This window comes from Nerophis lumbriciformis, linkage group LG19 (assembly GCF_033978685.3).
Source record: "Nerophis lumbriciformis linkage group LG19, RoL_Nlum_v2.1, whole genome shotgun sequence".
Taxonomy (NCBI): domain Eukaryota; kingdom Metazoa; phylum Chordata; class Actinopteri; order Syngnathiformes; family Syngnathidae; genus Nerophis; species Nerophis lumbriciformis.
In genome coordinates, this window is record NC_084566.2 from 41,301,625 (window position 1) to 41,329,124 (window position 27,500).

Consider the following 27,500-nt stretch of genomic DNA (forward strand, 5'->3'; position numbering starts at 1 on the left):
GTTACACGTAAGTGTGATTTAAACAAGAATAGCTAAATAAATACATTTATATATATAAAAAAATGGGTATTTCTGTCTGTCATTCCGTCGTACATTTTTTTTTTCCTTTTACGGAAGGTTTTTTGTAGAGAATAAATGATGAAAAAAACACTTAATTGAACGGTTTAAAAGAGGAGAAAACACGAAAAAAATTAAAATAAAATTTTGAAACATAGTTTATCTTCAATTTCGACTCTTTAAAATTCAAAATTCAACCGACAAAAAGAAGAGAAAAACTAGCTAATTTGAATCTTTTTGAAAAAATTAAAAAAAAGAATTTATGGGACATCATTAGTAATTTTTCCTGATTAAGATACATTTTAGAATTTTGATGACATGTTTTAAATTGGTTAAAATCCAATCTGCACTTTGTTAGAATATTTAACAAATTGGACCAAGCTATATTTCTAACAAAGACAAATCAGTATTTCTTCTAGATTTTCCAGAACAAAAATTTTAAAAGAAATTCAAAATACTTTGAAATAAGATTTAAATTTGATTCTACAGATTTTCTAGATTTGCCAGAATAATTTTTTTGAATTTTAATCATAGTAAGTTTGAACAAATATTCTTCGTCGAAAAAACAGAAGCTAAAATATTTATTATTCTTTACAATAAAAAAAAAAAAATGTACTTGAACATTGATTTAAATTGTCAGGAAAGAAGAGGAAGAAATTTAAAAGGTAAAAAGGTATATTTGTTTAAAAATCCTAAAATCATTTTTAAGGTTGTATTTTTTCTCTAAAATTGTATTTCTAAAAGTAATAAGAAGCAAAGTAAAAAATAAATGAATTTATTTAAACAAGTGAAGACCCATCCATCCATCCATTTTCTACCACTTATTCCAAGTGAAGACCAAGTCTTTAAAATATTTTCTTGGATTTTCAAGTTCTATTTGAGTTTTGTCTCTCTTAGAATTAAAAATGTCGAGCAAAGTAAGACCAGCTTGCTAGTAAATAAATAAAATTTAAAAAATAGAGGCAGCTCACTGGTAAGTGCTGCTCTTTGAGCTATTTTTAGAACAGGCCAGCGGGCGACTGATCTGGTCCTTACGGGCTACCTGGTGACCGCGGGCACCGCGTTGGTGACCCCTGCCCTAGTATATACAATAATATAAACCAAGTCATTGTATTTCATTTAGGATTATTTCATATCTTCATTTAAATAAAAATATATTTTTATCTTTTTTAGATACAGTCAATAAATAATGTGAACATGTATCATAACATGGAAATCTAAGAGAACGTGTTGTGGATGATTGTGGACTGGGAATTTTTTTAATTTTATTTTTTTACACATTTTTATTAAAAAAAAAAAAAAAAAAAGTTTTTCCGACGTATTACCGTATTTTCCGCACTATAAGGCGCACCGGATTATTAGCCGCACCTTCAATGAATGGCATATTTCATAACTTTGTCCACCAATAAGCCGCCCGGACTATAAGCCGCGCCTACGCTGCGCTAAAGGGAATGTCAAAAAAACAGTCAGATAGGTCAGTCAAACTTTAATAATATATTAAAAACCAGCGTTCTAACAACTCTGTCCCAAAATGTACGCAAATGTGCAATCACAAACATAGTAAAATTCAAAATAGTGCAGAGCAATAGCAACATAATGTTGCTCGAACGTTAATGTCACAACACACAAAATAAACATAACGCTCACTTTCTGAAGTTATTCTTCATTCATAAATCCCTCGAATTTTTCTCCTTCGGTGTCCGAATTGAAAAGTTGGGCGAATGTCGTCCGGCGCTGCCTCTGTCTTAGTGAAGGTGTGTTCGCCTTCTGTCATCCATTGTTCCCACGCAGTTAGCAGTCTAGCTTCGAATGCCCTGTTGACACCAATATCTAGCGGCTGGAGGTCTTTTGTCAATCCACCCGGAATGACGGCGAGTATTGAATTAAGCGCGTAAGCGTGTCTCTTAATGTGATGTTATGAGCTAGCAAATATAACAACTACACTACCCAGCATGCAACGATAGTTACGAGCATGCGCGGTAGCCCTGAGAAGCGTTGTTGTATGCTGGCAGTTAGAATGTGGTTATGAGCACGCTGTGAGTAAACGTTGAGAACTCAGTTAACACGCCTCGTCTGCATTATTTATAATTAGACAGACAACACACTTAATAGGAGCCATTTTGGGGTCTTTACATAAACACACAAATGGAAATGAAACGTCACATATCCCAGCATGCACCGCGTGCTTCTTCTTCTACGCGGGCGGGTGGTTGCTTACAGTAGAAGAAGAAGCGCTTCCTGTTCTATGGGGGCGGGTGCTTACCTTGGCGGTTGCTTGCGTAGAAGAAGAAGCGCTTCCTGTTCTACCGGGAAAAAAGATGGCGGCTGTTTACCGAAGTTGCGAGATCGAAACTTTATGAAAATGAATTGTAATATTAATCCATATATAAAGCGCACCGGGTTATAAGCCGCACTGTCAGCTTTTGAGTAAATTTGTGGTTTTTAGGTGCGGCTAATAGTGCGGAAAATACGGTATATTGTGAATAAATTGAGAACAGGAAGTGAACAAAAGTTTTAGCAACTGTTATGTAAAAGAAAAGGGGTAGGATTAAATAAGCTCTGCTTCTTCCTACTCCTTTTCCAACATGTTGAATAGAGAAACTGGAGATTGTGATGTACCATGTTGTATGCTTGCATGTTCGAAATAAACTCAAACTCAAACTCAATCCTGGCTGAAATAAAATTGCATTTGTGTAGAAATATTGGCATCTTTTTTTTTTTTAAGCTAATTGCAATTAGTCAAGCGACTAAAATCAATTCATGATTAAAAGACATTCTGAAATGGGATTTAAAAAAAAGGTCCTTGCTCCTTCTTAACAGAACATGTGACAGTTGTATGTGGTGATGTCATATCTCTGGGACTAGCATTCTTTACATTCCTCTGCATGGAGGTGTGTTCAGTGTCTGGGCTCACCTGAGTCAGGTGACATCCGGGCTGTCGTGGTTCAGAAATGAGTCGGTGCTTCCTGTAAAGGAGAAATGGTCATAAGATTGTTAGATTGATGCAAATGTGATTTTTTTTCCGTAGGTTTGGTTCTTCGACCCGAGGCCCCGGCCAGAGGCCGAGTGAGACAAATCCACATACCTGTCATCATCCCTCCTCCGCCGAGACATCCCAGTCAAGCCGGCCAAGCCGTCATCCACACCGTCAACGTGGCCCCGCCCAACCAGCCGTCCAGCCCCCAGCGACCCGGCCGCCACGGCGTCCCCGTGTTGCCCAGCAGGCCCGTGGTGGAGACGGGCGAGGCGGGGCCACCGGGGTACATGCGCAGGGTGACGGTGCGGAGGGACTCGGAGGACTCGTCCGCGCTGCCCGTCACAGGGTTCGCAGGAGCGCCAGGTCAGCACTAAAATGGCAATATGACTCAAGTAAACAACACCAACATTTTATATGTCCATCCATCCATTTTCTACCGCTTATTCCCTTTGGGGTCGTGGGGGGGGGGCATTTCAGTTTCTCACACACATTCTTGTATTTCTTACCTTCTTGAGACCTCTGAAAAATGCCTATCTCTTTAAGATCACCCTTTCTAGATGTATAAAGATGTGTATTTAAAACATGAATAATATATACATACTATGCAAATATAAAACAGCTTGTTGTGAAAAATGAGTGGGAATTTCACAAGAAAAAGTTCACAAATTCACAAGAAAAACTTAGAATTTTGGCAGTATTATAATGAAAGTCGTCATTTTACTCAACGCAAGTCAAAATTTTACAAGACAAACCGAACATTTGTGCCATATTATGATAAAAATTGGAATTTTACTCAATAACAGTCGCAATTTTACAAGAAAAGCTTAACATTTTGGCAATTTATAGAAAGAGTCGTAATTCAACTCGACAAAAGTCACAATTTTACAAGAAAACTTTAAAATGTTGGCAATATTATTATAATAATAATCGGAATTTTACTTGGTAAAATCATTTTACTCAAAAAATTTCACAATTTTACAAGAACAACAAAAAATATTGTGATAAAAGTCAGAATTGTATATGACAAATGTCACCATTTTGCATTAAAAAAGTAATAATTTTACGAGAAAATATTGCAATATTACAGAAACAGAAAGAATATGAGAAATTGTTCCGAATTTTATAAGAAAAAAGTCGACACATTGTGAGAAAAAGACTACTTTTAGTTAATTATTTTTTTTGTAATTTTTTTTGTAATTGGTTTTTAATTTTCATTATTTACTTCAAATTATTGCAGTATGTCTCTGTATACATATTTATTTATTTTAATTTTTTATTAATTTTGGCCAAAGAGGGCGCATTTCAGTTTCTCACACACATTCTTGTATTTGTTACCTTCTTGAGACCTCCGAAAAATGCCTACCTCTTTAAGACCACCCTTTGTAGATAAATAAAGATGTGTATTTACAACATGAATAATATATACATACTAAGCAAATATAAAAAAGCTTGTTGTGAAAAATGAGTGGATATGTTCCATTGAAAATAAAGAACATTACACGCGGCGCTCAAAAATCTATCAATGTTTTAGTAGGACTTTGGTAAGCTATGAAGCCACATTAAACATAGGAGTATTATTATGGTGTGTGTATAAGGTAAGACATATTTGCCGTTTTGTTTCACAGTATTATGCAAAAGCAACTTTTCTTACCTTCTGGTACCTGCTGATCTGTATTTGGGATCTGCATATCCATCCATCCATCCATCTTCCGCTTATCCGAGGTCGGGTCGCGGGGGCAGCAGCTTAAGCAGGGAAGCCCAGACTTCCCTCTCCCCAGCCACTTCGTCCAGCTCCTCCCGGGGGATCCCGAGGCGTTCCCAGGCCAGCCGGGAGAGATAGTCTTCCCAGCGTGTCCTGGGTCTTCCCCGTGGCCTCCTACCGGTCGGACGTGCCCGAAACACCTTCCTAGGGAGGCGTTCGGGTGGCATCCTGACCAGATGCCCGAACCACCTCATCTGGCTCCTCTCCATGTGGAGGAGCAGCGGCTTTACTTTGAGCTCCCCCCGGATGACAGAGCTTCTCACCCTATCTCTAAGGGAGAGCCCCGCCACTCGGCGGAGGAAACTCATTTCGGCCGCTTGTACCCGTGATCTTGTCCTTTCGGTCATGACCCAAAGCTCATGACCATAGGTGAGGATGGGAACGTAGATCGACCGGTAAATCGAGAGCTTTGCCTTCCGGCTCAGCTCCTTCTTCACCACAACGGATCGATACAGCGTCCGCATTACTGAAGACGCCGCACCGATCCGCCTGTAGATCTCACCATCCACTCTTCCCCCACTCGTGAACAAGACTCCTCTCTGAGCTGCCACCTTACCGTGGTAGAGGAGTTTGCGTGTCCCGATGATCCTAGGAGCTTTGTTGTCCGGGGGTTTCTATGCCCCCTGGTAGGGTCTCCCAAGGCAAACTGGTCCTAGGTGAGGTGCGTGTCCCGATGATCCTAGGAGCTATGTTGTCCGGGGGTTTCTATGCCCCCTGGTAGGGTCTCCCAAGGCAAACTGGTCCTAGGTGAGGGATCAGACAAAGAGCAGCTCGAAGACCTCGATGAAGAACACAAACCAAGGACCCAGATTTCCCTCGCCCGGACGCGGGTCACCGGGGCCCCCCTCTGGAGCCAGGCCCGGAGGCGGGGCACGATGGCGAGCGCCTGGTGGCCGGGCCTGTTCCCATGGCACAGCCCGAAGAGGCAACGTGGGTCCCCCCTCCAATGGGCTCACCACCCATAGCAGGGGCCATAGAGGTCGGGTGCAGTGTGAGCTGGGCGGCAGCCGAGGGCAGGGCACTTGGCGGTCCGATCCTCGGCTACATAAGCTGGCTCTTGGGACGTGGGATCTGCATAAAACCTGAAAAATTGCGCGCGTCTGCCTTTGTAGTCCGTACCAACACCGTAGTCGACAATCTTCTTCTTTTTCTCTATCTTCTTGTTATGTGACATTCATCCTCCACTGTTGCCATTTCTAATATAAAGTAGTGTAAAGTTCTTACTTATATCTGTCAGTAAACTCACCATGAAAGCACTAAAACAACAGCAACTAGCATGAACATATTTGGAAAAAGCAGAATTCCTTTAAAGTGGATCTTTTTTTTGTTGTTGTTGTCTCCTGCAGCCTATCCTCCTTTGCAGACTGCATCTTTTCAGCCTCAGCCCAGCAGCCACAGAGGTACACCACTTTGTCTCGTCACAAGCCGTAGCTCGGAATATTCAATCGTAGCCTGCAAGAGTGAGGAAACGTGATGTTTGCTCTAAGGAGGGCGAGGAAGATTCATCCACTTGACAAAGACTTTCACTTTGGTTGCTTAGTAGCAGACTGAATGCAGAACACAAACACAATGACATACCTGCCAACTACTCCGGTTTTCCCGTAATTCGTACGGTTTTCATCAACCTATTCCGGGTTACGGTTGCAGTGATAAAAAAATACGTTTTTTCATTAATTTAAAACAAAAAGGGTGAAAACTACGCGAATTGCACCTTGTGCAGACAAGATTTTTCGATCGGACACGGAGGAATTAGCGATGTAAAAGACCACGTTGGGACAAAAAAAACACAAGTCTAATGCCGTTGCTAGCGATACAAGTGGAAAACTTTCAACGTTTTTCGTCGCCCAAACAGATTCTTTTGGATGTGATAAATGCCGAAGTTTTATTTACGGAGGCAATAATTGAGCATGGACTTCCAATCGCACTGGCTGATCACATGGGACAGTTAAATGTTTGTAATGCAACCTTTAAAAATCATTACGCGGTGATCGCGGTCCCAAAAATAAACTTTTCTTGCATGATAATGTCCAGAAAAACTCGCTTTATATTACTATAGAGTCCTTTTAACGAATGAGTTTGATGGTTTATCACAAACCTTAAATGAAAGAAGTCCTTTGTTCTCCTGCACCATGCATGCACTTTGGCCTTGCTTCGTGTTTGGTGCGCAAAAGTGTTTATACTATTTATGCTTTCAAGTCCAAGTTGAAGAAATCTTGTTAAATGTTGACAGCATAACTACCAAAATACAGAAGTATGTCCTTAATATTTTTGCAGTGCTATTTCTGTTGAAAAGTTCAAATGATTACATTAGAGATGTGATGTGCCACTTTTCAAGTGTCTGATGGCTTCAATTAATTTTCATGAATTTTTCATATTTTGAATTCTTTTGAAAGGCTTACAAAAAAACTACATTTGAATTGTAATTCCATGCTATTGACAGGACTATTAATTTTAATGAAGTTAGCTTACCATGTTTACAGTATGATAATTGTGATAGAAATGTGAATTTTAGGCACAGAATATTTTTTACAATTGAACAAGGCAGTAGATTATACAAGCTTGGACAGAAAGTTAATAATGACACCAATTTTTTTTTTATGGAATTGTTTAGTACTATTTTACCATTTGTTTACTGTAAAAAGTGTTTATACTGTTTATACTTTCAATGAACAAATTGAAGTCTTGTGAAAGGTTGACAGGATAACTGGCATTAACTGTCAAAATAATTTCAAACTATTGAAGTTAGCTTACAGAATAAACATGTCAATCAACCCATATGATTTTTGCTGTAATATTTTTGTTTTGAAAAGTCACTGTGACTGATAGAAAAGTGATGGTTTTAGCAACATTTTAACCTGTCTGAATGCTAATAATCATTTTGCGTCGGGGGGCGAAGCCCTGAACCCCCCACCAGGACTTTGTCCTGGACCTACCGGGACCTGCGGCCCTTGGACCCTGGCTACTAGGTTTTTCTGATTTCAAAAGTTGGCAGGTATGCAATGATCACAGAGGTGGGAAGACCTCCACCAAGGCCAAACAATGCTAATTACATACCTGCCAACTTTTGAAATCAGAAAAACCTAGTAGCCAGGGTCCAGGGGCCGCAGGCCCCGGTAGGTCCAGGACAAAGCCCTGGTGGGGGGTTCAGGCTTTGCCCCCCGACGCAAAATGATTATTAGCATTCAGACAGGTTAAAATGTTGCTAAAACCATCACTTTTCTATCAGTCACAGTGACTTTTCAAAACAAAAATATTACAGCAAAAATCATATGGGTTGATTGACATGTTTATTCTGTAAGCTAACTTCAATAGTTTGACATTATTTTGACAGTTAATGCCAGTTATCCTGTCAACCTTTCACAAGACTTCAATTTGTTCATTGAAAGTATAAACAGTATAAACACTTTTTACAGTAAACAAATGGTAAAACAGTACTAAACAATTCCATTGGTGTCATTATTAACTTTCTGTCCAAGCTTGTATAATCTACTGCCTTGTTCAATTGTAAAAAATATTCTGTGCCTAAAATTCACATTTCTATCACAATTATCATACTGTAAACATGGTAAGCTAACTTCATTAAAATTAATAGTCCTGTCAATAGCATGGAATTACAATTCAAATGTAGTTTTTTTGTAAGCCTTTCAAAAGAATTCAAAATATGAAAAATTAATGAAAATTAATCTAAGCCATCAGACACTTGAAAAGTGGCACATCACATCTCTAATGTAATCATTTGAACTTTTCAACAGAAATAGCACTGCAAAAATATTAAGGACATACTTCTGTATTTTGGTAGTTATGCTGTCAACATTTAACAAGATTTCTTCAACTTGGACTTGAAAGCATAAATAGTATAAACACTTTTAACAGTATAACAGTACTAAACAATTCCAATAGATAACATTGGTGTCATTACCTTTTTGTGGCTAAAATCCAAATGTATTCTATCAGATTGATCATACTGCAAAAATGATATGGTAACTTTATGATAAGTTTACTTGAAGTGGCATAAAACACTGAAAGTGATTGTTCCTATAACCCCTTTGTTTCAAATGTTTGTTCCACTTGTGGCAGTCGGGCACCAGCATACCGTCTTTGACAACTTGAAGTGGCATAAAACACTGAAAGTGATTGTTCCTATAACCCCTTTGTTTTAAATGTTTTATGCCACATCAAGTTGTCAAAGACGTGCTGTGAAATACAGCCGACAGGATTGCGCACCAAACCCGAAGCAAGGCCAAAGCGCATGCATGGTGCAGGAGAACAAAGGACTTCTTTCATTTAAGGTTTGTGATAAACCATCAAACTCATTCGTTAAAAGGACTCTATAGTAATATAAAGCGAGTTTTTCTGGACATTATCATGCAAGAAAAGTTTATTTTTGGGACCGCGATCACCGCGTAATGATTTTTAAAGGTTGCATTACAAACATTTAACTGTCCCATGTGATCAGCCAGTGCGATTGGAAGTCCATGCTCAATTATTGCCTCCGTAAATAAAACTTCGGCATTTATCACATCCAAAGAATCTGTTTGGGCGACGAAAAACGTTGAAAGTTTTCCACTTGTATCGCTAGCAACGGCATTAGACTTGTGTTTTTTTGTCCCAACGTGGTCTTTTACATCGCTAATTCCTCCGTGTCCGATCGAAAAATCTTGTCTGCACAAGGTGCAATTCGCGTAGTTTTCACCCTTTTTGGAACGGATAATTATTCCCGGATAGGCTTTTGAATATTCTTCACGGAATGACTGCAGTTTTCTTTTCGGTTTAAGACTCGTATGCGATTTTTCTCCGGCTGATTCCATGATCGTTCGCTCGTTTGGAAACAATGGCAACTGGTGCCTCGTGCTTGGCAGCGGTGCTATAAATAGCCTCGCGGAATGGCTCGATAGGAAGTTACGGGAAGCAGGTCGAATGTCATTGTTACGCGATTTCGTGAATAAAACTTAAAAAAAAAATTTTTTTTTAATTAATGAAAAACCGTATTTTTTATCACTGCAACCGTAACCCGGAATAGGTTGATGAAAACCGTACTAATTACGGGAAAACCGGAGTAGTTGGCAGGTATGCAATTAGGACCAGTACTATGCTTTCTTCACTAAAGTACAAAATAAAATAAACATTTTTACCCTCTAACTACAAAACCCCAAAAGCAGTGAAGTTGTCACGTTGTGTAAATGGTCAATAAAAAGAGAATACAACAAATCCTTTTCAACTTATATTCAATTGAATAGACTGCAAAGACAAGATATTTAACCTTCAAGCTGGAAAGCGTAATTTTTTGCAAATATTAGCTCATTTGAAATTGGATGCCTGCAACATGTTTCAAAAAAAGTGGCAAAAAAGAGTGAGAAAGTTGAGGAATGCTCATCAAAGACTTATTTGGAACATCCCACAGGTGAACAGGCTAATTGGGAACGGGTGGGTGCCATGATTGGGTATAAAAGCATCCATCCATCTTCTTCCGCTTATCCGGGGGCAGCAGCCTAAGCAGGGAAGCCCAGACTTCCCTCTCCCCAGCCACTTCGTCCAGCTCCTCCCGGGGGATCCCGAGGCGTTCCCAGGCCAGCCGGGAGACATAGTCTTCCCAACGTGTCCTGGGTCTTCCCCACGGCCTCCTACCGGTCGGACGTGCCCTAAACACCTCCCTAGGGAGGCGCTCGGGTGGCATCCTGACCAGATGCCCGAACCACCTCATCTGGCTCCTCTCCATGTGGCCATGAAATGCTCAGTCATTCACAAACAAGGACGGGGGCGAGGGTCACCACTTTGTCAACAAATGCCTGAGCAAATTGTTTAAGAACAACATTTCTCAACCAGCTATTGCAAGGAATTTAGGGATTTCACCATCTACGCTCTGTAACATCATCAAAAGGTTCAGAGAACCTGGAGAAATCACTGCACGTAAGCCATGATATTACGGACCTCCATCAAAAAGGGACATCAGTGTGTAAAGGATATCACCACATGGGCTCAGGAACACTTCAGAAACCCACTGTCAGTAACTACCGTATTTTCCGCACCATAAGGCGCCCTGGGTTATAAGCCGCGCCTTCAATGAACGGCATATTTCAAAACTTTGTCCACCTATAAGCCGCCCCGTGTTGTAAGCCGCATCTAACTGCGCTAAAGGAATGTCAAAAAAACAGTCAGATAGGTCAGTCAAACTTTAATAATATATTAAAAACCAGCGTGATGTGGGCGCGCATGGAGTCGTATATCAACATGGACGGAGCTGCGTGAAAAAAGCCACCCGGCCTCTTCGCGTAAACTTACCTTAACCACTCGCTCATATTTTCTTCATCCATCCATCCCTTCGAGTTAGCTTTTATGATGACGCCGGCTGGAAAGGTCTCTTTTGGCAAGGTCTTCCTTTTGAATATCACCATGGGTGGAAGTTTCTGGCCATTAGCATGGCAAGCTAGAACCACAGTGAAGGATGACTTCTCATTCCCTGTGGTGCGAATATTCACCGTACGTGCTCCCGTTGTATCCACAGTGCGGTTCACAGGAATATCAAAAGTCAGTGGAACCTCGTCCATGTTGATAATGTTCTCTGGCCGGATCTTTTTTTCAGCTATCTTGTTTTTACAATATGCACGGAAAGTAGCCAGCTTTTCTTGAAAGTCTTTAGGCAGTTGCTGTGAAATAGTAGTCCGTGTGCAGATGGAGAGATTGCGTCTTTTCATGAACCGGATCCCTGTCGCTTAGTAGGAGCCATTTTGTGGTCTTTACAGATGTAAACACACAAAGGAAATGAAACGTAATATCCGCGCGCTTCTTCTTCTTCTACGCGGGCGGGTGGTTGCTTACAGTAGAAAAAGAAGCGCTTCCTGTTCTATGGGGGCGGGTGCTTTCCTTGGCGGTTGCTTGCGTAGAAGAAGAAGCGCTTCCTCTTCTACGGGGAAAAAAGATGGCGGCTGTTTACCGTAGTTGCGAGACCGAAACTTTATGAAAATGAATCTTAATATTAATCCATATATAAAGCGCACCGGGTTATAAGCCGCACTGTCAGCTTTTGAGAAAATGTGTGGTTTTTAGGTGCGCCTTATAGTGCGGAAAATACGGTACAGTTGGTCGCTACATCTGTAAGTGCAAGTTAAAACTCTACTATGCAAAGCCAAAGCCATTTATCAACAACACCCAGAAACGCTTCGCTGGGCCCGAGCTCATCTAAGATGGACTGATGCAAAGTGGAAAAGTGTTCTGTGGTCTGACGAGTCCACATTTCATATTGTTTTTGGAAACTGTGGACGTCGTCAAAGAGGAAAAGAACCATCCGCATTGTTCTAGGCACAAAGCATGTGTGATGGTATGGGGGTGTATTAGTGGCCAAGACATGGGTAACTTACACATCTGTGAAGGCGCCATTAATGCTGAAAGGTACATACAGGTTTTGGAGCAACATATGTTGCCATCCAAGCAACGTTACCATGGACGCCCCTGCTTATTTCAGCAAGACAATGCCAAGCCACGTGTTACAACAGTGTGGCTTGACTGGCCTGCCTGTAGTCCAGACATTGAAAATATGAAGGCTAAAATATGAATTGAAAAACTGTACATCAAGCAAGAATGGGAAAGAATTCCACTTCAAAAATGTGTCTCCTCAGTTCCCAAACCTTTACTGAGTGTTGTTAAAAGGAAAGGCCATGTAACACACTGGTAAAAATGCCTTTTTTGCAATGTGTTGCTGCCATTATATTCTAAGTTCATGATTATTTGCAAAAAATATATATATTAAATATCTTGTCTTTGCAGTCTATTCAATTGAATATAAGTTGAAAAGGATTTGTTGTATTCTCTTTTTATTTACCATTTACACAAAGTGACAACTTCACTACTCCTGGCATCTCTCCTCGCGCTGTCATGTTTCTTTTTGGCACTTTGGGGGCGGGTATGCTTAGACGGCCCCTTCTTTCTGATTGGTCAGGCGAAAAACGCTGAAAAATGCTCAGAGCCAATCAGAAGTATAGCAGGGCGGGTCATGGTCAATATGTATCAAGATTTACGGAGGAAGAAGTGGATAAAAAAAATGTCACGCGCTGATGAAGGTTATTTCATAGCACATAAACACAATACAGGGTAATACAAAATGTGACCCAAATAAATAATAAGACAACAAACACCATAATCACATCTTTCAGCCAGAACTGGTCCACCAGCGATAACATTATTTTATATTTTCACTTCTTCTTGAACATTTGTTTTCTAATTTATGGAATTTCTTTTGATTCAGCCATAAAATTAATGAAATAATCTTTGAATTTTGTTTTTAAAATTTTAAAAATAGCTTTTAGTAATGTATTCTGAAACATCCATCCATCTTCTTCCGCTTATCCGAGGTCAGGTCGCGGGGGCAGCAGCCTAAGCAGGGAAGCCCAGACTTCCCTCTCCCCAGCCACTTCGTCCAGCTCCTCCCGGGGGATCCCGAGGCGTTCCCAGGCCAGCCGGGAGACATAGTCTTCCCAGCGTGTCCTGGGTCTTCCCCGTGGCCTCCTACCGGTCGGACGTGCCCTAAACACCTCCCGAGGGAGGCGATCGGGTGGCATCCTGACCAGATGCCCGAACCACCTCATCTGGCTCCTCTCCATGTGGAGGAGCAGCGGCTTTACTTTGAGCTCCCCCCGAATGACAGAGCTTCTCACCCTATCTCTAAGGGAGAGCCCCGCCACCCGGCGGAGGAAACTCATTTCGGCCGCTTGTACCCGTGATCTTGTCCTTTCGGTCATAACCCAAAGCTCATGACCATAGGTGAGGATGGGAACGTAGATCGACCGGTAAATTGAGAGCTTTGCCTTCCGGCTCAGCTCCTTCTTCACCACAACGGATCGATACAGCGTCCGCATTACTGAAGACGCCGAACCGATCCGCCTGTCGATCTCACGATCCACTCTTCCCTCACTCGTGAACAAGACTCCGAGGTACTTGAACTCCTCCACTTGGGTCAGGGTCTCCTCCCCAACCCGAAGATGGCATTCCACCCTTTTCCGGGCGAGAACCATGGACTCGGACTTGGAGGTGCTGATTCTCATCCCAGTCGCTTCACACTCGGCTGCGAACCGATCCAGCGAGAGCTGAAGATCCTGGCCAGATGAAGCCATCAGGACCACATCATCTGCAAAAAGCAGAGACCTAATCCTGCAGCCACCAAACCAGATCCCCTCAACGCCTTGACTGCGCCTAGAAATTCTGTCCATAAAATTTATGAACAGAATCGGTGACAAAGGGCATCCTTGGCGGAGTCCAACACTCACTGGAAACGTGTCCGACTTACTGCCGGCAATGCGGACCAAGCTCTGACACTGATCATACAGGGAGCGGACCGCCAAAATCAGACAGTCCGATAACCCATACTCTCTGAGCACTCCCCACAGGACTTCCCGAGGGACACGGTCGAATGCCTTCTCCAAGTCCACAAAACACATGTAGACTGGTTGGGCAAACTCCCATGCACCCTCAAGGACCCTGCCGAGAGTATAGAGCTGGTCCACTGTTCCACGACCAGGACAAAAACCACACTGTTCCTCCTGAATCCGAGGTTCGACTATCCGGCGTAGCCTCCTCTCCAGTACACCTGAATAGACCTTACCGGGAAGGCTGAGGAGTGTGATCCCACGATAGTTAGAACACACCCTCCAGTTCCCCTTCTTAAAGAGAGGAACCACCACCCCGGTCTGCCAATCCAGAGGTACCGCCCCCGATGTCCACGCGATGCTGCAGAGTCTTGTCAACCAAGACAGCCCCACAGCATCCAGAGCCTTAAGGAACTCCGGGCGGATCTCATCCACCCCCGGGGCCTTGCCACCGAGGAGCTTTTTAACTACCTCAGCAACCTCAGCCCCAGAAATAGAAGAGCCCACCACAGATTCCCCAGGCACTGCTTCCTCATAGGAAGACGTGTTGGTGGGATTGAGGAGGTCTTCGAAGTATTCCCTCCACCGATCCACAACATCCGCAGTCGAGGTCAGCAGAACACCATACTCACCATACACGGTGTTGATAGTGCACTGCTTCCCCTTCCTGAGGCGGCGGATGGTGGTCCAGAATCGCTTCGAAGCCGTCCGGAAGTCGTTTTCCATGGCCTCCCCGAACTCCTCCCATGTCCGAGTTTTTGCCTCCGCGACCGCTGAAGCCGCACACCGCTTGGCCTGTCGGTACCTGTCCGCTGCCTCAGGAGTCCCATGAGCCAAAAGAACCCGATAGGACTCCTTCTTCAGCTTGACGGCATCCCTCACCGCCGGTGTCCACCAACGGGTTCTAGGATTACCGCCACGACAGGCACCAACTACCTTGCGGCCACAGCTCCAATCAGCTGCCTCGACAATAGAGGTGCGGAACATGGTCCAGCACCTCCCTCGTGACATGTTCAAAGTTTTCTGAAACAGTTTAAAATAATCAGAGAACTGACTAACACTGACCCGCAGGGGCGCCGAAAAGGGGGGGTAAAGGAGACGGATTCTAGGGGCCCATGATGGAGGGGGGCCCAGAGAGGCCCCTAATGATGATGAAATTATAATACAGAACAAATAATGACACTGTGTTGGGGGTCCTGTAAAGATTATTTTCATGGGGGCCAAAATCCCTAGCGGCGCCCCTGCTGACCCTACACAACTATGTTGCACAATTAAGTCTTTTTTTTTTTTAAAGCGAAAGAGGTAATTTCAACAGGTACAACATCCTATGTCATATCTACATGTAATAAGATTTGTAACGAGGCAAACCGTTTGTAAATTGGTCGAAAATCGAGCAAGTTATGGTAATTTAATGAGTACATGTACCATTGACATCAATGTAATGATTGAGGCTAGCTGTCCCAGGTAAGACGGCTACAACGTTGCTACGCTGGAGAATGATTGGTCATATGAAAAATGCTCACAGCCAATCAGAAAGGAGGGGCCGTCTAAGCATACCCGCCCCCAAAGTGCCAAAAAGAAACATGACAGCGCGAGGAGAGATGCCAGGAGTACACAGAGAGCGTGCAGAAAGGCACCGCGCGCGCGCAAAAGGTTGTCGCGCGCGCGATAACAGTTTTTATGCGCTCGGATTTTTGGCACTAATGTGACGCCATATAATACTCACAGCTCCAATATCGGTGTGGTATCAGAAGTGAACATGTATCAGGACACTAGTAATTATTTCTTCAGAGAAAACTTGCAGTGATTAATTTCTTGTGTGTGTGTGTTTGTACCTGGCAGGTCCACAGGCAGCCAAAACGCGCTGGAGTCCATCATATCAACAATCAGCATGTAACTAAAGTATTCTCTCTGGTGGTCTATCAAGTACCTTAAGTCTGGTGGTCTATCAAGTACCTTTCACAAGCAGGTCCTCTGTTGTCCTCCGCAGCTTCAGTCAACCACCACGCCTTCGCCGATCCTTTCTCCTTCTCAGCCGGCCTCACTCGCCAGCCTTTCTCCGGAGACTTTGGCGTCATCTGCTTCGACAAGGTTCTGGTTAACGACGGGGGCCACTACAGTCCCTCCACAGGTACTACTTGATAGAGATGCGCGGTTTGCGGGCACAACCGCGGAGTCCGCGGATTATCCGCGGATCGGGCGGATGAAATTAAAAAAAATTAGATTTTATCCGCGGGTCGGGTCGGGTCGGGTGGTTGAAATAAAAAAAAATTAGATTTTAAATAGATTCAGGCGGGTGGCAGTTAAACCAATTCGGAAATATATATACATAGTTAAATGTTGTTACCCACATACGAAAAACGAGCAGGCACCTGCTGCATATGCCACAACAGAAGAAAAAAAAAAAAAAAAAAGAGATGGACACTTTTACGGAGCGGAGAAGGGACGCCTCGCCGGGGTCCGGGACCGAGGCCCCTTCCCCCGAAAGGGCCCCACCGGGAGCCGTAGCTGAGGCGATCCGCGAGAAGGGCCCGACGCACGTCCAGGGTCACCACCGCGCCCACCGCACCGACACCCCGCCTCCTCCGCCTTCGCCGCGGCCGGCGTCACGCGCAGCAGGTAAGCAGCTTACCTGCCCGCCACCCCCGTGGCAGGAGGCTCGTAACAGGGGTCACTCCGCGCGCTCCGCCCGCGCAGCTTACCTGCCCGCCACCCCTGTTGCCGGGGGCGCGTAACAGGGGTCACTCCGCGCGCAGTGCGCTCACGAAAGGGGTGGGGCTCACCCTGGTTGATATAGACAGCAGGACGGTGGCCATGGAAGTCGGAACTACTAACAGATGCAGTCAACAAATGACTTGTTTCATGTACAAATGATGGTAACTGTCACCAGATAGGCTTAATGACTTGTCCATACCAACTTTTGAAATCAGAAAAACCTAGTAGCCAGGGTCCAGGGGCCACAGGCCCCGGTAGGTCCAGGACAAAGTCCTGGTGGGGGGTTCAGGCTTCGCCCCCCGACGCAAAATGATTATTAGCATTCAGACAGGTTAAAATGTTGCTAAAACCATCACTTTTCTATCAGTCACAGTGACTTTTCAAAACAAAAATATTACAGCAAAAATCATATGGGTTGATTGACATGTTTATTCTGTAAGCTAACTTCAATAGTTTGAAATTATTTTGACAGTTAATGCCAGTTATCCTGTCAACCTTTCACAAGACTTCAATTTGTTCATTGAAAGTATAAACACTTTTTACAGTAAACAAATGGTAAAACAGTACTAAACAATTGCATTAAAAAAAAAATTGGTGTCATTATTAACTTTCTGTCCAAGCTTGTATAATCTACTGCCTTGTTCAATTGTAAAAAATATTCTGTGCCTAAAATTCACATTTCTATCACAATTATCATACTGTAAACATGGTAAGCTAACTTCATTAAAATTAATAGTCCTGTCAATAGCATGGAATTACAATTCAAATGTAGTTTTTTTGTAAGCCTTTCAAAAGAATTCAAAATATGAAAAATTAATGAAAATTAATTTAAGCCATCAGACACTTGAAAAGTGGCACATCACATCTCGAATGTAATCATTTGAACTTTTCAACAGAAATAGCACTGCAAAAATATTAAGGACATACTTCTGTATTTTGGTAGTTATGCTGTCAACATTTAACAAGATTTCTTCAACTTGGACTTGAAAGCATAAATAGTATAAACACTTTTAACAGTATAACAGTACTAAACAATTCCAATAGATAACATTGGTGTCATTACCTTTTTGTGGCTAAAATCCAGAAAAACGTTGAAAGTTTTCCACTTGTATCGCTAGCAACGGCATTAGACTTGTGTTTTTTTGTCCCAACGTGGTCTTTTACATCGCTAATTCCTCCGTGTCCGATCGAAAAATCTTGTCTGCACAAGGTGCAATTCGCGTAGTTTTCATCCTTTTTGGAACGGATAATTATTCCCGGATAGGCTTTTGAATATTCTTCACGGAATGACTGCAGTTTTCTTTTCGGTTTAAGACTCGTTTGCGATTTTTCTCCGGCTGATTCCATGATCGTTCGCTCGTTTGGAAACAATGGCAACTGGTGCCTCGTGCTTGGCAGCGGTGCTATAAATAGCCTCGCGCATGGCATTCGGAATGGCTCGATAGGAAGTTACGGGAAGCAGTGTCGATTGTCATTGTTGTTACGCGATTTCGTGAATAAAACTTTTTAGAATTTTTTTTTTTTTAATTACCGTATTTTCCGCACCATAAGGCGCCCTGGGTTATAAGCCGCGCCTTCAATGAACGGCATATTTCAAAACTTTGTCCACCTATAAGCCGCCCCGTGTTATAAGCCGCATCTAACTGCGCTAAAGGAATGTCAAAAAAACAGTCAGATAGGTCAGTCAAACTTTAATAATATATTAAAAACCAGCGTGATGTGGGCGCGCATGGAGTCGTATATCAACATGGACGGAGCTGCGTGAAAAAAGCCACCCGGCCTCTTCGCGTAAACTTACCTTAACCACTCGCTCATCTTTTCTTCATCCATCCATCCCTTCGAGTTAGCTTTTATGATGACGCCGGCTGGAAAGGTCTCTTTTGGCAAGGTCTTCCTTTTGAATATCACCATGGGTGGAAGTTTCTGGCCATTAGCATGGCAAGCTAGAACCACAGTGAAGGACGACTTCTCATTCCCTGTGGTGCGAATATTCACCGTACGTGCTCCCGTTGTATCCACAGTGCGGTTCACAGGAATATCAAAAGTCAGTGGAACCTCGTCCATGTTGATAATGTTCTCTGGCCGGATGTTTTTTTCAGATATCTTGTTTTTACAATATGCACGGAAAGTAGCCAGCTTTTCTTGAAAGTCTTTAGGCAGTTGCTGTGAAATAGTAGTCCGTGTGCGGATGGAGAGATTGCGTCTTTTCATGAACCGGAAACCTGTCGCTTAGTAGGAGCCATTTTGTGGTCTTTACAGATGTAAACACACAAAGGAAATGAAACGTAATAAAAGCTTCTTCTTCTTCTTCTACGGGGCGGGTGGTTGCTTACAGTAGAAGAAGAAGCGCTTCCTGTTCTATGGGGGCGGGTGCTTACATTGGCGGTTGCTTGCGTAGAAGAAGAAGCACTTCCTCTTCTACAGGGAAAAAAGATGGCGGCTGTTTACCGTAGTTGCGAGACCGAAACTTTATGAAAATGAATCTTAATATTAATCCATATATAAAGCGCACCGGGTTATAAGGCGCACTGTCAGCTTTTGAGTAAATTTGTGGTTTTTAGGTGCGGCTAATAGTGCGGAAAATACGGTAAATGACTTTTATCTCCACAGGAGTGTTCTCAGTACCACAAGATGGACGTTACCTCATCTCAGGACTTCTGACTGCAAAGGAAGGTGAGCGCATCGAGGCGGTGCTGTCCGTGTCCGACCGTAGTGTTCAGAGGCTCCAGAGCTCGGCGGCGGCGGCGGCGTCGGGTCAGCCCAGGAGCTCAGAAGTTTGCGGTTGTGGAGGCTCTGTGTCCTTCAGCCTGATCATGCACCTGAGGAAAGGAGACCGGGTCGGTCTGGTGAGAACCGCAGGCCAGCTGGCCACCACCGAGGCCAGGGAGATCCTGTCCACCTTCAGCTGCATCTTCCTGTACGGACCACCGGCAGCCCACCGCCACAGATAGCCGCACCTCAAAGACTGGTAGAAGTCAGTTTTATGCACATGAACATTTTTCAGCAGGAGCAAGATTTGCTTCTGATATTTTTGACCTGCATCGTATCTTAGCTCTGTGAACGCGTGACTCGGCGACATTATCAATGACTTGTGATCAATCACATTTAGCACCAGCTCAGCCTTGAAGAGGAGCGACGGGTGATTCATTAAACACATAACAATGATTTATGCTTCTTTCCACATCCTAAGTCTTTTGTTTAATGACAAAAATGTGAAATCTCCTAATCGGATAACACACCTGCAAACTGCAAAAAAACACCTTTCTTCTTCTTCTTCAGTGAACAATGTGCACACGGGAAAAGGCCAGCTGTAATAACGCTGGTTTGACTTTTCACCATTTCCCCAACTAAGATGACACGAAGGATGATTGATTGTCTCTGAAGGATGAAATCAATAAAATAAAAAAAAAGCAGTGAAAGATCTGTCAATTTCTTTGAATTACAAACTATCCATCCATCCATCCATCTTCTTCCGCTTATCCGAGGTCGGGTCGCGGGGGCAGCAGCCTAAGCAGGGAAGCCCAGACTTCCCTCTCCCCAGCCACTTCGTCCAGCTCCTCCCGGGGGATCCCGAGGCGTTCCCAGGCCAGCGGAGAGACATAGTCTTCCCAACGTGTCCTGGGTCTTCCCCGCGGCCTCCTACCGGTCGGACGTGCCCTAAACAACTCCCTAGGGAGGCGCTTGGGTGGCATCCTGACTAGATGCCCGAACCACCTCATCTGGCTCCTCTCGATGTGGAGGAGCAGCGGCTTTACTTTGAGCTCTCCCCGGATGACAGAGCTTCTCACCCTATCTCTAAGGGAGAGCCCCGCCACTCGGCGGAGGAAACTCATTTCGGCCGCTTGTACCCGTGATCTTGTCCTTTCGGTCATAACCCAAAGCTCATGACCATAGGTGAGGATGGGAACGTAGATCGACCGGTAAATTGAGAGCTTTGCCTTCCGGCTCAGCTCCTTCTTCACCACAACGGATCGATACAGCGTCCGCATTACTGAAGACGCCGCACCGATCCGCCTGTCGATCTCACGATCCACTCTTCCCTCACTCGTGAACAAGACTCCGAGGTACTTGAACTCCTCCACTTGGGGCAAGATCTCCTCCCCAACCCGGAGATGGCACTCCACCCTTTTCCGGGCGAGAACCATGGACTCGCACTTGGAGGTGCTGATTCTCATCCCAGTCGCTTCACACTCAGCTGCGAACCGATCCAGTGAGAGCTGAAGATCCTGGCTAGATGAAGCCATCAGGACCACATCATCTGCAAAAAGCAGAGACCTAATCCTGCAGCCACCAAACCAGATCCCCTCAACGCCTTGACTGCGCCTAGAAATTCTGTCCATAAAAGTTATCAGTGACAAAGGGCAGCCTTGGCGGAGTCCAACCCTCACCGGAAACGTGTCCGACTTACTGCCGGCAATGCGGACCAAGCTCTGGCACTGATCATACAGGGAGCGGACCGCCACAATCAGACAGTCCGAAACCCCATATTCTCTGAGCACTCCCCACAGGACTTCCCGAGGGACACGGTCGAATGCCTTCTCCAAGTCCACAAAGCACATGTGGACTGGTTGGGCAAACTCCCATGCACCCTCAAGGACCCTGCCGAGAGTATAGAGCTGGTCCACAGTTCCACGACCAGGACGAAAACCACACTGTTCCTCCTGAATCCGAGGTTCGACTATCCGTCGTAGCCTCCTCTCCAGTACACCTGAATAGACCTTACCGGGAAGGCTGAGGAGTGTGATCCCACGATAGTTAGAACACACCCTCCGGTTCCCCTTCTTAAAGAGAGGAACCACCAACCCCGGTCTGCCAATCCAAAGGTACTTCCCCCGATACAAACTACTTTTACCAAATAATTTAACAACCATAATCATACAGAATCACTGAAAACAAAATATCTCTACAGTACCGCTTGACAACTGGTTTTTTTTGTTGCAAGAATTAAGTCGAATTTTATACAAATTGAGTCAGTATAATACCAAACAGGATGTAATAATGTCTGGTTTTCATCGCATTTCCTTTCTTTTACATCACTGGTATCCTTCCTTCGGTGGTGGCAACAGGGCACCATATTTAATGCATGGACTTACCTGGGCTGAAGATCAGGAAACCCAATTTTGACGGGGGAATGCAATCATTGGCTTTCATGGCTGTCAATCACAGAAAGCTCTGCATCGTGTAGCGAGTGTGTACTCTCTCTTGGCGTTGTTTTTTTCCCCTACTGCTCCGAGTGCGACGCAAAGCCGGGTCACCGGTGTGAGAGGCGAGCGCGCTGACCAACGAGCTAAAAGCACGGGCAATCTCCTAGATCGCCGGGACTATTCTCCAAGTTGACTGACCTCTATTACACTCGCAGAGACGTTCATGTACAAAATTATTTTTAAATGGACATTTTTGCATTGTTGCTGTTCTGTTGAGTAAACTTACCGTAATTTTCGGAGTATAAGTCGCACCGGCCGAAAATGCATAATAAAGAAGGAAAAAAACATATATAAGTCGCACTGGAGTATAAGTCGCATTTTTGGGGGGAAATGTATTTGATAAATGCCAACAGCAAGAATAGACATTTGAAAGGCAATTTAAAATTAAAGCTGCAAGCAGCGTTGGTCGGGCCCGCGTATTTGGCAGGTGCTAGTCCTAAGTGTCCCAATACTTTTGTCAAGTTTTAGTCCCAAGTGTCCCAATACTTTTGTCCAGTGTAAATGTCCCAATACTTTTGTCCAGTTGCCCAATGCTTTTGTTCAGTGGTAGTAGTAAGTGTCCCAATACTTTTGTCCAGTGGTAGTCCAAAGTGTCCCAATACTTTTGTCTACTTTTAGTCCGAATTGTCCCAATACTTTTGTCTAGTGTACCTACCTTGTCTGCATTGTGTGGGCACGTTGGTGCTTCCTGCTTTTAAGCAGCCATCTTGAGAAAACAGCAGCGCAGCAGCAGCATCAGCGCAGCGGTTCTTTGAAGGCTCATAAAATCAAAACCGGAGCAGTTAGAAAAATTACTTTGATAACTTTTATTTGGAAGGGTTCAATCTCTCTCCTGTGTTAGTTTGAAGCTGAAACGACAAACGCGCTCAGAGGAGATAATGTTTGAAGAGAAGTGACCGGTTTATAAAAAAAAAATAGTTTTGAAGGGGAAATTGCAAACTTCCTGTTGATTTTTGCTGAGGGTTGTCAATCTATGAAATGTAGGTCTAAGTGAGACCTACATAGAGGTTTTTGTTTCATGTCTCTCCGACCTTCCCAGTGGGAGTTACAGGCAGTTTTGTAATTTTTTTCTTCCGAGGAGCAGTTTTTTCTGCGTTTTATTAAAAAATTGCAGTAGAGCACAATTTTGAGATTTGGGGTTCGGTTTTTTCATTAGATCGCAATTTTAGCTAGTCCTGATGTGTGTGTTCAGTTTGGTGAGTTTTGAAGCATGTTAAGGGGGTCAAATTACAGCTCAAAGAGACAAAAGTGACTGTTTTTAGTACTTTTTTGTCTTGAAGGGGGAATTGCCAACTTCCTGTTGATTTTAGGCCGAGAATGTACCATTATGAAAGTTAGGGCTGAGTCAGACCTACATAGAGGATTTTGTTTCATGTCTTTCCAACCTTCCTAGTGGGAGTTACAGGCAGTCTAGTTTTTTTTTTTCCTAGGGGGCGCTAGAGCGCAATTTTGATTTTTGCAGTTTGTTTTTTTTATTAAAAGACTATTTTCGCAGGTCCTGATGTGTGGGTCAAATATGGTGAGTTTTGAAGCATGTTAAGTGGGTCAAATTAGTGCTCAAAGAGGCGGCGGAAGAAAAATAATAATAATAATAAAACCTTAGAATAACAATAGGTCCTTATGTCCCATTGCATAAGGACTCCCGAAGGAGTCCTTATGCAATGGGCCATTGCGGGCCCTAATAATAAAGAATAATAAAACCTTAGAAATTCAATAGGTCCTTATGTCCCATTGCATAAGGACTCCCTGTGGGAGTCCTTTTGCAATGGGCCGTGCGGGCCCTAATAAAAAACCTTAGAAAAACAATAGGTCCTTATGTCCCATTGCGGGCCCTAATAATAATAATAAAACCTTAGAAATTCAATAGGTCCTTATGTCCCATTGCATAAGGACTCCCTTTGGGAGTCCTTATACAATGGGCCATGCGGGCCCTAATAATAATAAAACCTTAGAAATTCAATAGGTCCTTATGTCCCATTGCATAAGGACTCCAAAGGGAGTCCTTATACAATGGGCCATGCGGGCCCTAATAATAATAAAACCTTAGAAATTCAATAGGTCCTTATGTCCCATTGCATAAGGACTCCCTTTGGGAGTCCTTATACAATGGGCCATGCGGGCCCTAATAAATGAAGAATAGTGAACAACAGGCTGAATAAGTGTACGTTATATGAGGCATAAATAACCAACTGGTATGTTAACGTAACATATTATGGTAAGAGTCATTCAAATAACTATAACATATAGAACATGCTATACGTTTACCAAACAATCTGTCACTCCTAATCGCTAAATCCCATGAAATCTTATACGTCTCGTCTCTTACGTGAATGAGATCAATAATATTATAATGTGTTAATCATTTCACACATAAGTCGCTCCTGAGTATAAGTCGCACCTTATAGTCCGAAAAATACGGTAAACGTATGTGGTTTTTTTAACTGTTTTCAGGGTGGGGGCTAAGGCTTTGGGTGTTGTTGATAGATTAAGGTTGCATCACAAAAGTACGTAAAGTATGCAGTTTTGAAATGTATTTGTCTTAAAAGTCAGTAAAAATGACACTGACACTGGAATTCGGTTAGAAACTTTATTAAATACAAAGCCGACCATAAGAGCCACAATCTGTTAGCGTCATTAGGCCTATTTTTTTTTTTTTACTTTGATGTTGCTCCTTTACAGATGCTTTAAATGACATCAAATGGACACTTTTCAGGCGTTTCCCGACATGTACTCCAGCATCACATCCAAACAATCATTGACTTTACAAGAAACGATGCAACAAAACAAAAAAACGAAGGCAACACAGAAGAAAGTGACCAATCCATCCTATATAAACATTTGTTTTGTTTTCTTATTGAAAGGGGACAAGCTAACATCTAATATGATCATATATAACACCATAGACGAGTCCCAGGACGGTCGTGTGCGCTGTCCACACAAGATGATTTACTTTCATAGAAAGAATGGATTTATGTTCACTAATGAGACTTAACGGTCGCGCAAGAATCAACTGTTGAAATAAAAACTTCGAGGCGAGCGCGTCGTCGTTTTGTTGTGCTTCAAGTCCCGCCGCTCTGTTCAGTCCTCACTGAAGTGTTGCACTTGTGCTGATTGGCTAAACATACAAAGCACTTCCTGCTGGCACACTCACACCATGTGATACGTCCCAAGACACAGAACTGAAAGCAGGCAAAAACACACCTTGCCTGCTGTCCTTTTACACTGTACAGCTAACGAGCTACTTTGATGTGATTCTTTCACACTTAAACAGAAATGTCAAGTACCCCACCTAACACACGCTATAGCAATACTCCATTAACCTTAAAAGCCGGCTCTTTCCCAGCCATGCGTCACTGTGTGAACAGCACTGACGACCCGGCCATTTTCCGGCTTGGGAGACGCCATTAAATGACCACAGAGCCAGTATTTGTCCACCTGTCTTATCACGCAGAACCCAAAAAAGTGACATATTTCTGTAAATACTACGTACCATTTCACACAGCAACTCGGAATCCCGCATTCAGATAAATAGTCTGACTATTCCCTTTCACACAGACGGCCTGTCATTGCCCTGATGATAACTCTCTTTGCAAGGAAATTGCCCGGTCAACTGTCCCAGGCATTCGGTGTTGTTCACACAAAAGAGCTGCTGTGTGAAAGGGGTTTAACATACAGGTAAAAGCCAGTAAATTAGAATATTTTGAAAAACTTGATTTATTTCAGTAATTGCATTCAAAAGGTGTAACTTGTACATTATATTTATTCATTGCACACAGACTGATGCATTCAAATGTTTATTTCATTTAATTTTGATGATTTGAAGTGGCAACAAATTCCGTGTGTCACAAAATTAGAATATTACTTAAGGCTAATACAAAAAAGGGATTTTTAGAAATGTTGGCCAACTGAAAAGTATCAAAATGAAAAATATGAGCATGTACAATACTCAATACTTGGTTGGAGCTCCTTTTGCCTCAATTACCGCGTTAATGCGGCGTGGCATGGAGTCGATGAGTTTCTGGCACTGCTCAGGTGTTATGAGAGCCCAGGTTGCTCTGATAGTGGCCTTCAACTCTTCTGCGTTTTTGGGTCTGGCATTCTGCATCTTCCTTTTCACAATACCCCACAGATTTTCTATGGGGCTAAGGTCAGGGGAGTTGGCGGGCCAATTTAGAACAGAAATACCATGGTCCGTAAACCAGGCACGGGTAGATTTTGCGCTGTGTGCAGGCGCCAAGTCCTGTTGGAACTTGAAATCTCCATCTCCATAGAGCAGGTCAGCAGCAGGAAGCATGAAGTGCTCTAAAACTTGCTGGTAGACGGCTGCGTTGACCCTGGATCTCAGGAAACAGAGTGGACCGACACCAGCAGATGACATGGCACCCCAAACCATCACCCAACCATGCAAATTTTGCATTTCCTTTGGAAATCGAGGTCCCAGAGTCTGGAGGAAGACAGGAGAGGCACAGGATCCACGTTGCCTGAAGTCTAGTGTAAAGTTTCCACCATCAGTGATGGTTTGGGGTGCCATGTCATCTGCTGGTGTCGGTCCACTCTGTTTCCTGAGATCCAGGGTCAACGCAGCCGTCTACCAGCAAGTTTTAGAGCACTTCATGCTTCCTGCTGCTGACCTGCTCTATGGAGATGGAGATTTCAAGTTCCAACAGGACTTGGCGCCTGCACACAGCGCAAAATCTACCCGTGCCTGGTTTACGGACCATGGTATTTCTGTTCTAAATTGGCCCGCCAACTCCCCTGACCTTAGCCCCATAGAAAATCTGTGGGGTATTGTGAAAAGGAAGATGCAGAATGCCAGACCCAAAAACGCAGAAGAGTTGAAGGCCACTATCAGAGCAACCTGGGCTCTCATAACACCTGAGCAGTGCCAGAAACTCATCGACTCCATGCCACGCCGCATTAACGCAGTAATTGAGGCAAAAGGAGCTCCAACCAAGTATTGAGTATTGTACATGCTCATATTTTTCATTTTCATACTTTTCAGTTGGCCAACATTTCTAAAAATCCCTTTTTTGTATTAGCCTTAAGTAATATTCTAATTTTGTGACACACGGAATTTTGGATTTTCATTTGTTGCCACTTCAAATCATCAAAATTAAATGAAATAAACATTTGAATGCATCAGTCTGTGTGCAATGAATAAATATAATGTACAAGTTACAGCTTTTGAATGCAATTACTGAAATAAATCAAGTTTTTCAAAATATTCTAATTTACTGGCTTTTACCTGTATAACACCAAAGACTCACTTCCCCCGCCTTTTTCTGCTGAAAGCAGCCGTTGCTGTCCAACAAGTGTCCTATGTCACGCCACATGCCGGCCAGTGGCACACACAGCCAATGATCTGATTGCTGTTACGGCAAAATAAATTCTCGATCAAACCGACACGACAGGTGTCAGACTTCATAGCC

The 27,500-nt window shown here is 43.4% G+C and overlaps 1 protein-coding gene across 1 annotated transcript in view; it reads left to right on the top strand.

The window, feature by feature from the left end:
• The window catches only part of emilin2a (elastin microfibril interfacer 2a), a 74,144-nt gene extending 53,864 nt beyond the window's left edge, over window positions 1–20,280 (top strand). The window contains exons 5-9 of the mRNA XM_061978764.2: window positions 3,086–3,397; window positions 6,143–6,196; window positions 15,995–16,045; window positions 16,143–16,283; window positions 19,478–20,280. Coding sequence (XP_061834748.1) covers window positions 3,086–3,397; window positions 6,143–6,196; window positions 15,995–16,045; window positions 16,143–16,283; window positions 19,478–19,818 — 899 coding nt within the window. The 3' untranslated portion in view covers window positions 19,819–20,280. The remainder of the gene's footprint in view (window positions 1–3,085; window positions 3,398–6,142; window positions 6,197–15,994; window positions 16,046–16,142; window positions 16,284–19,477) is intronic.
• The last annotated feature ends 7,220 nt before the right edge of the window (window positions 20,281–27,500 follow it).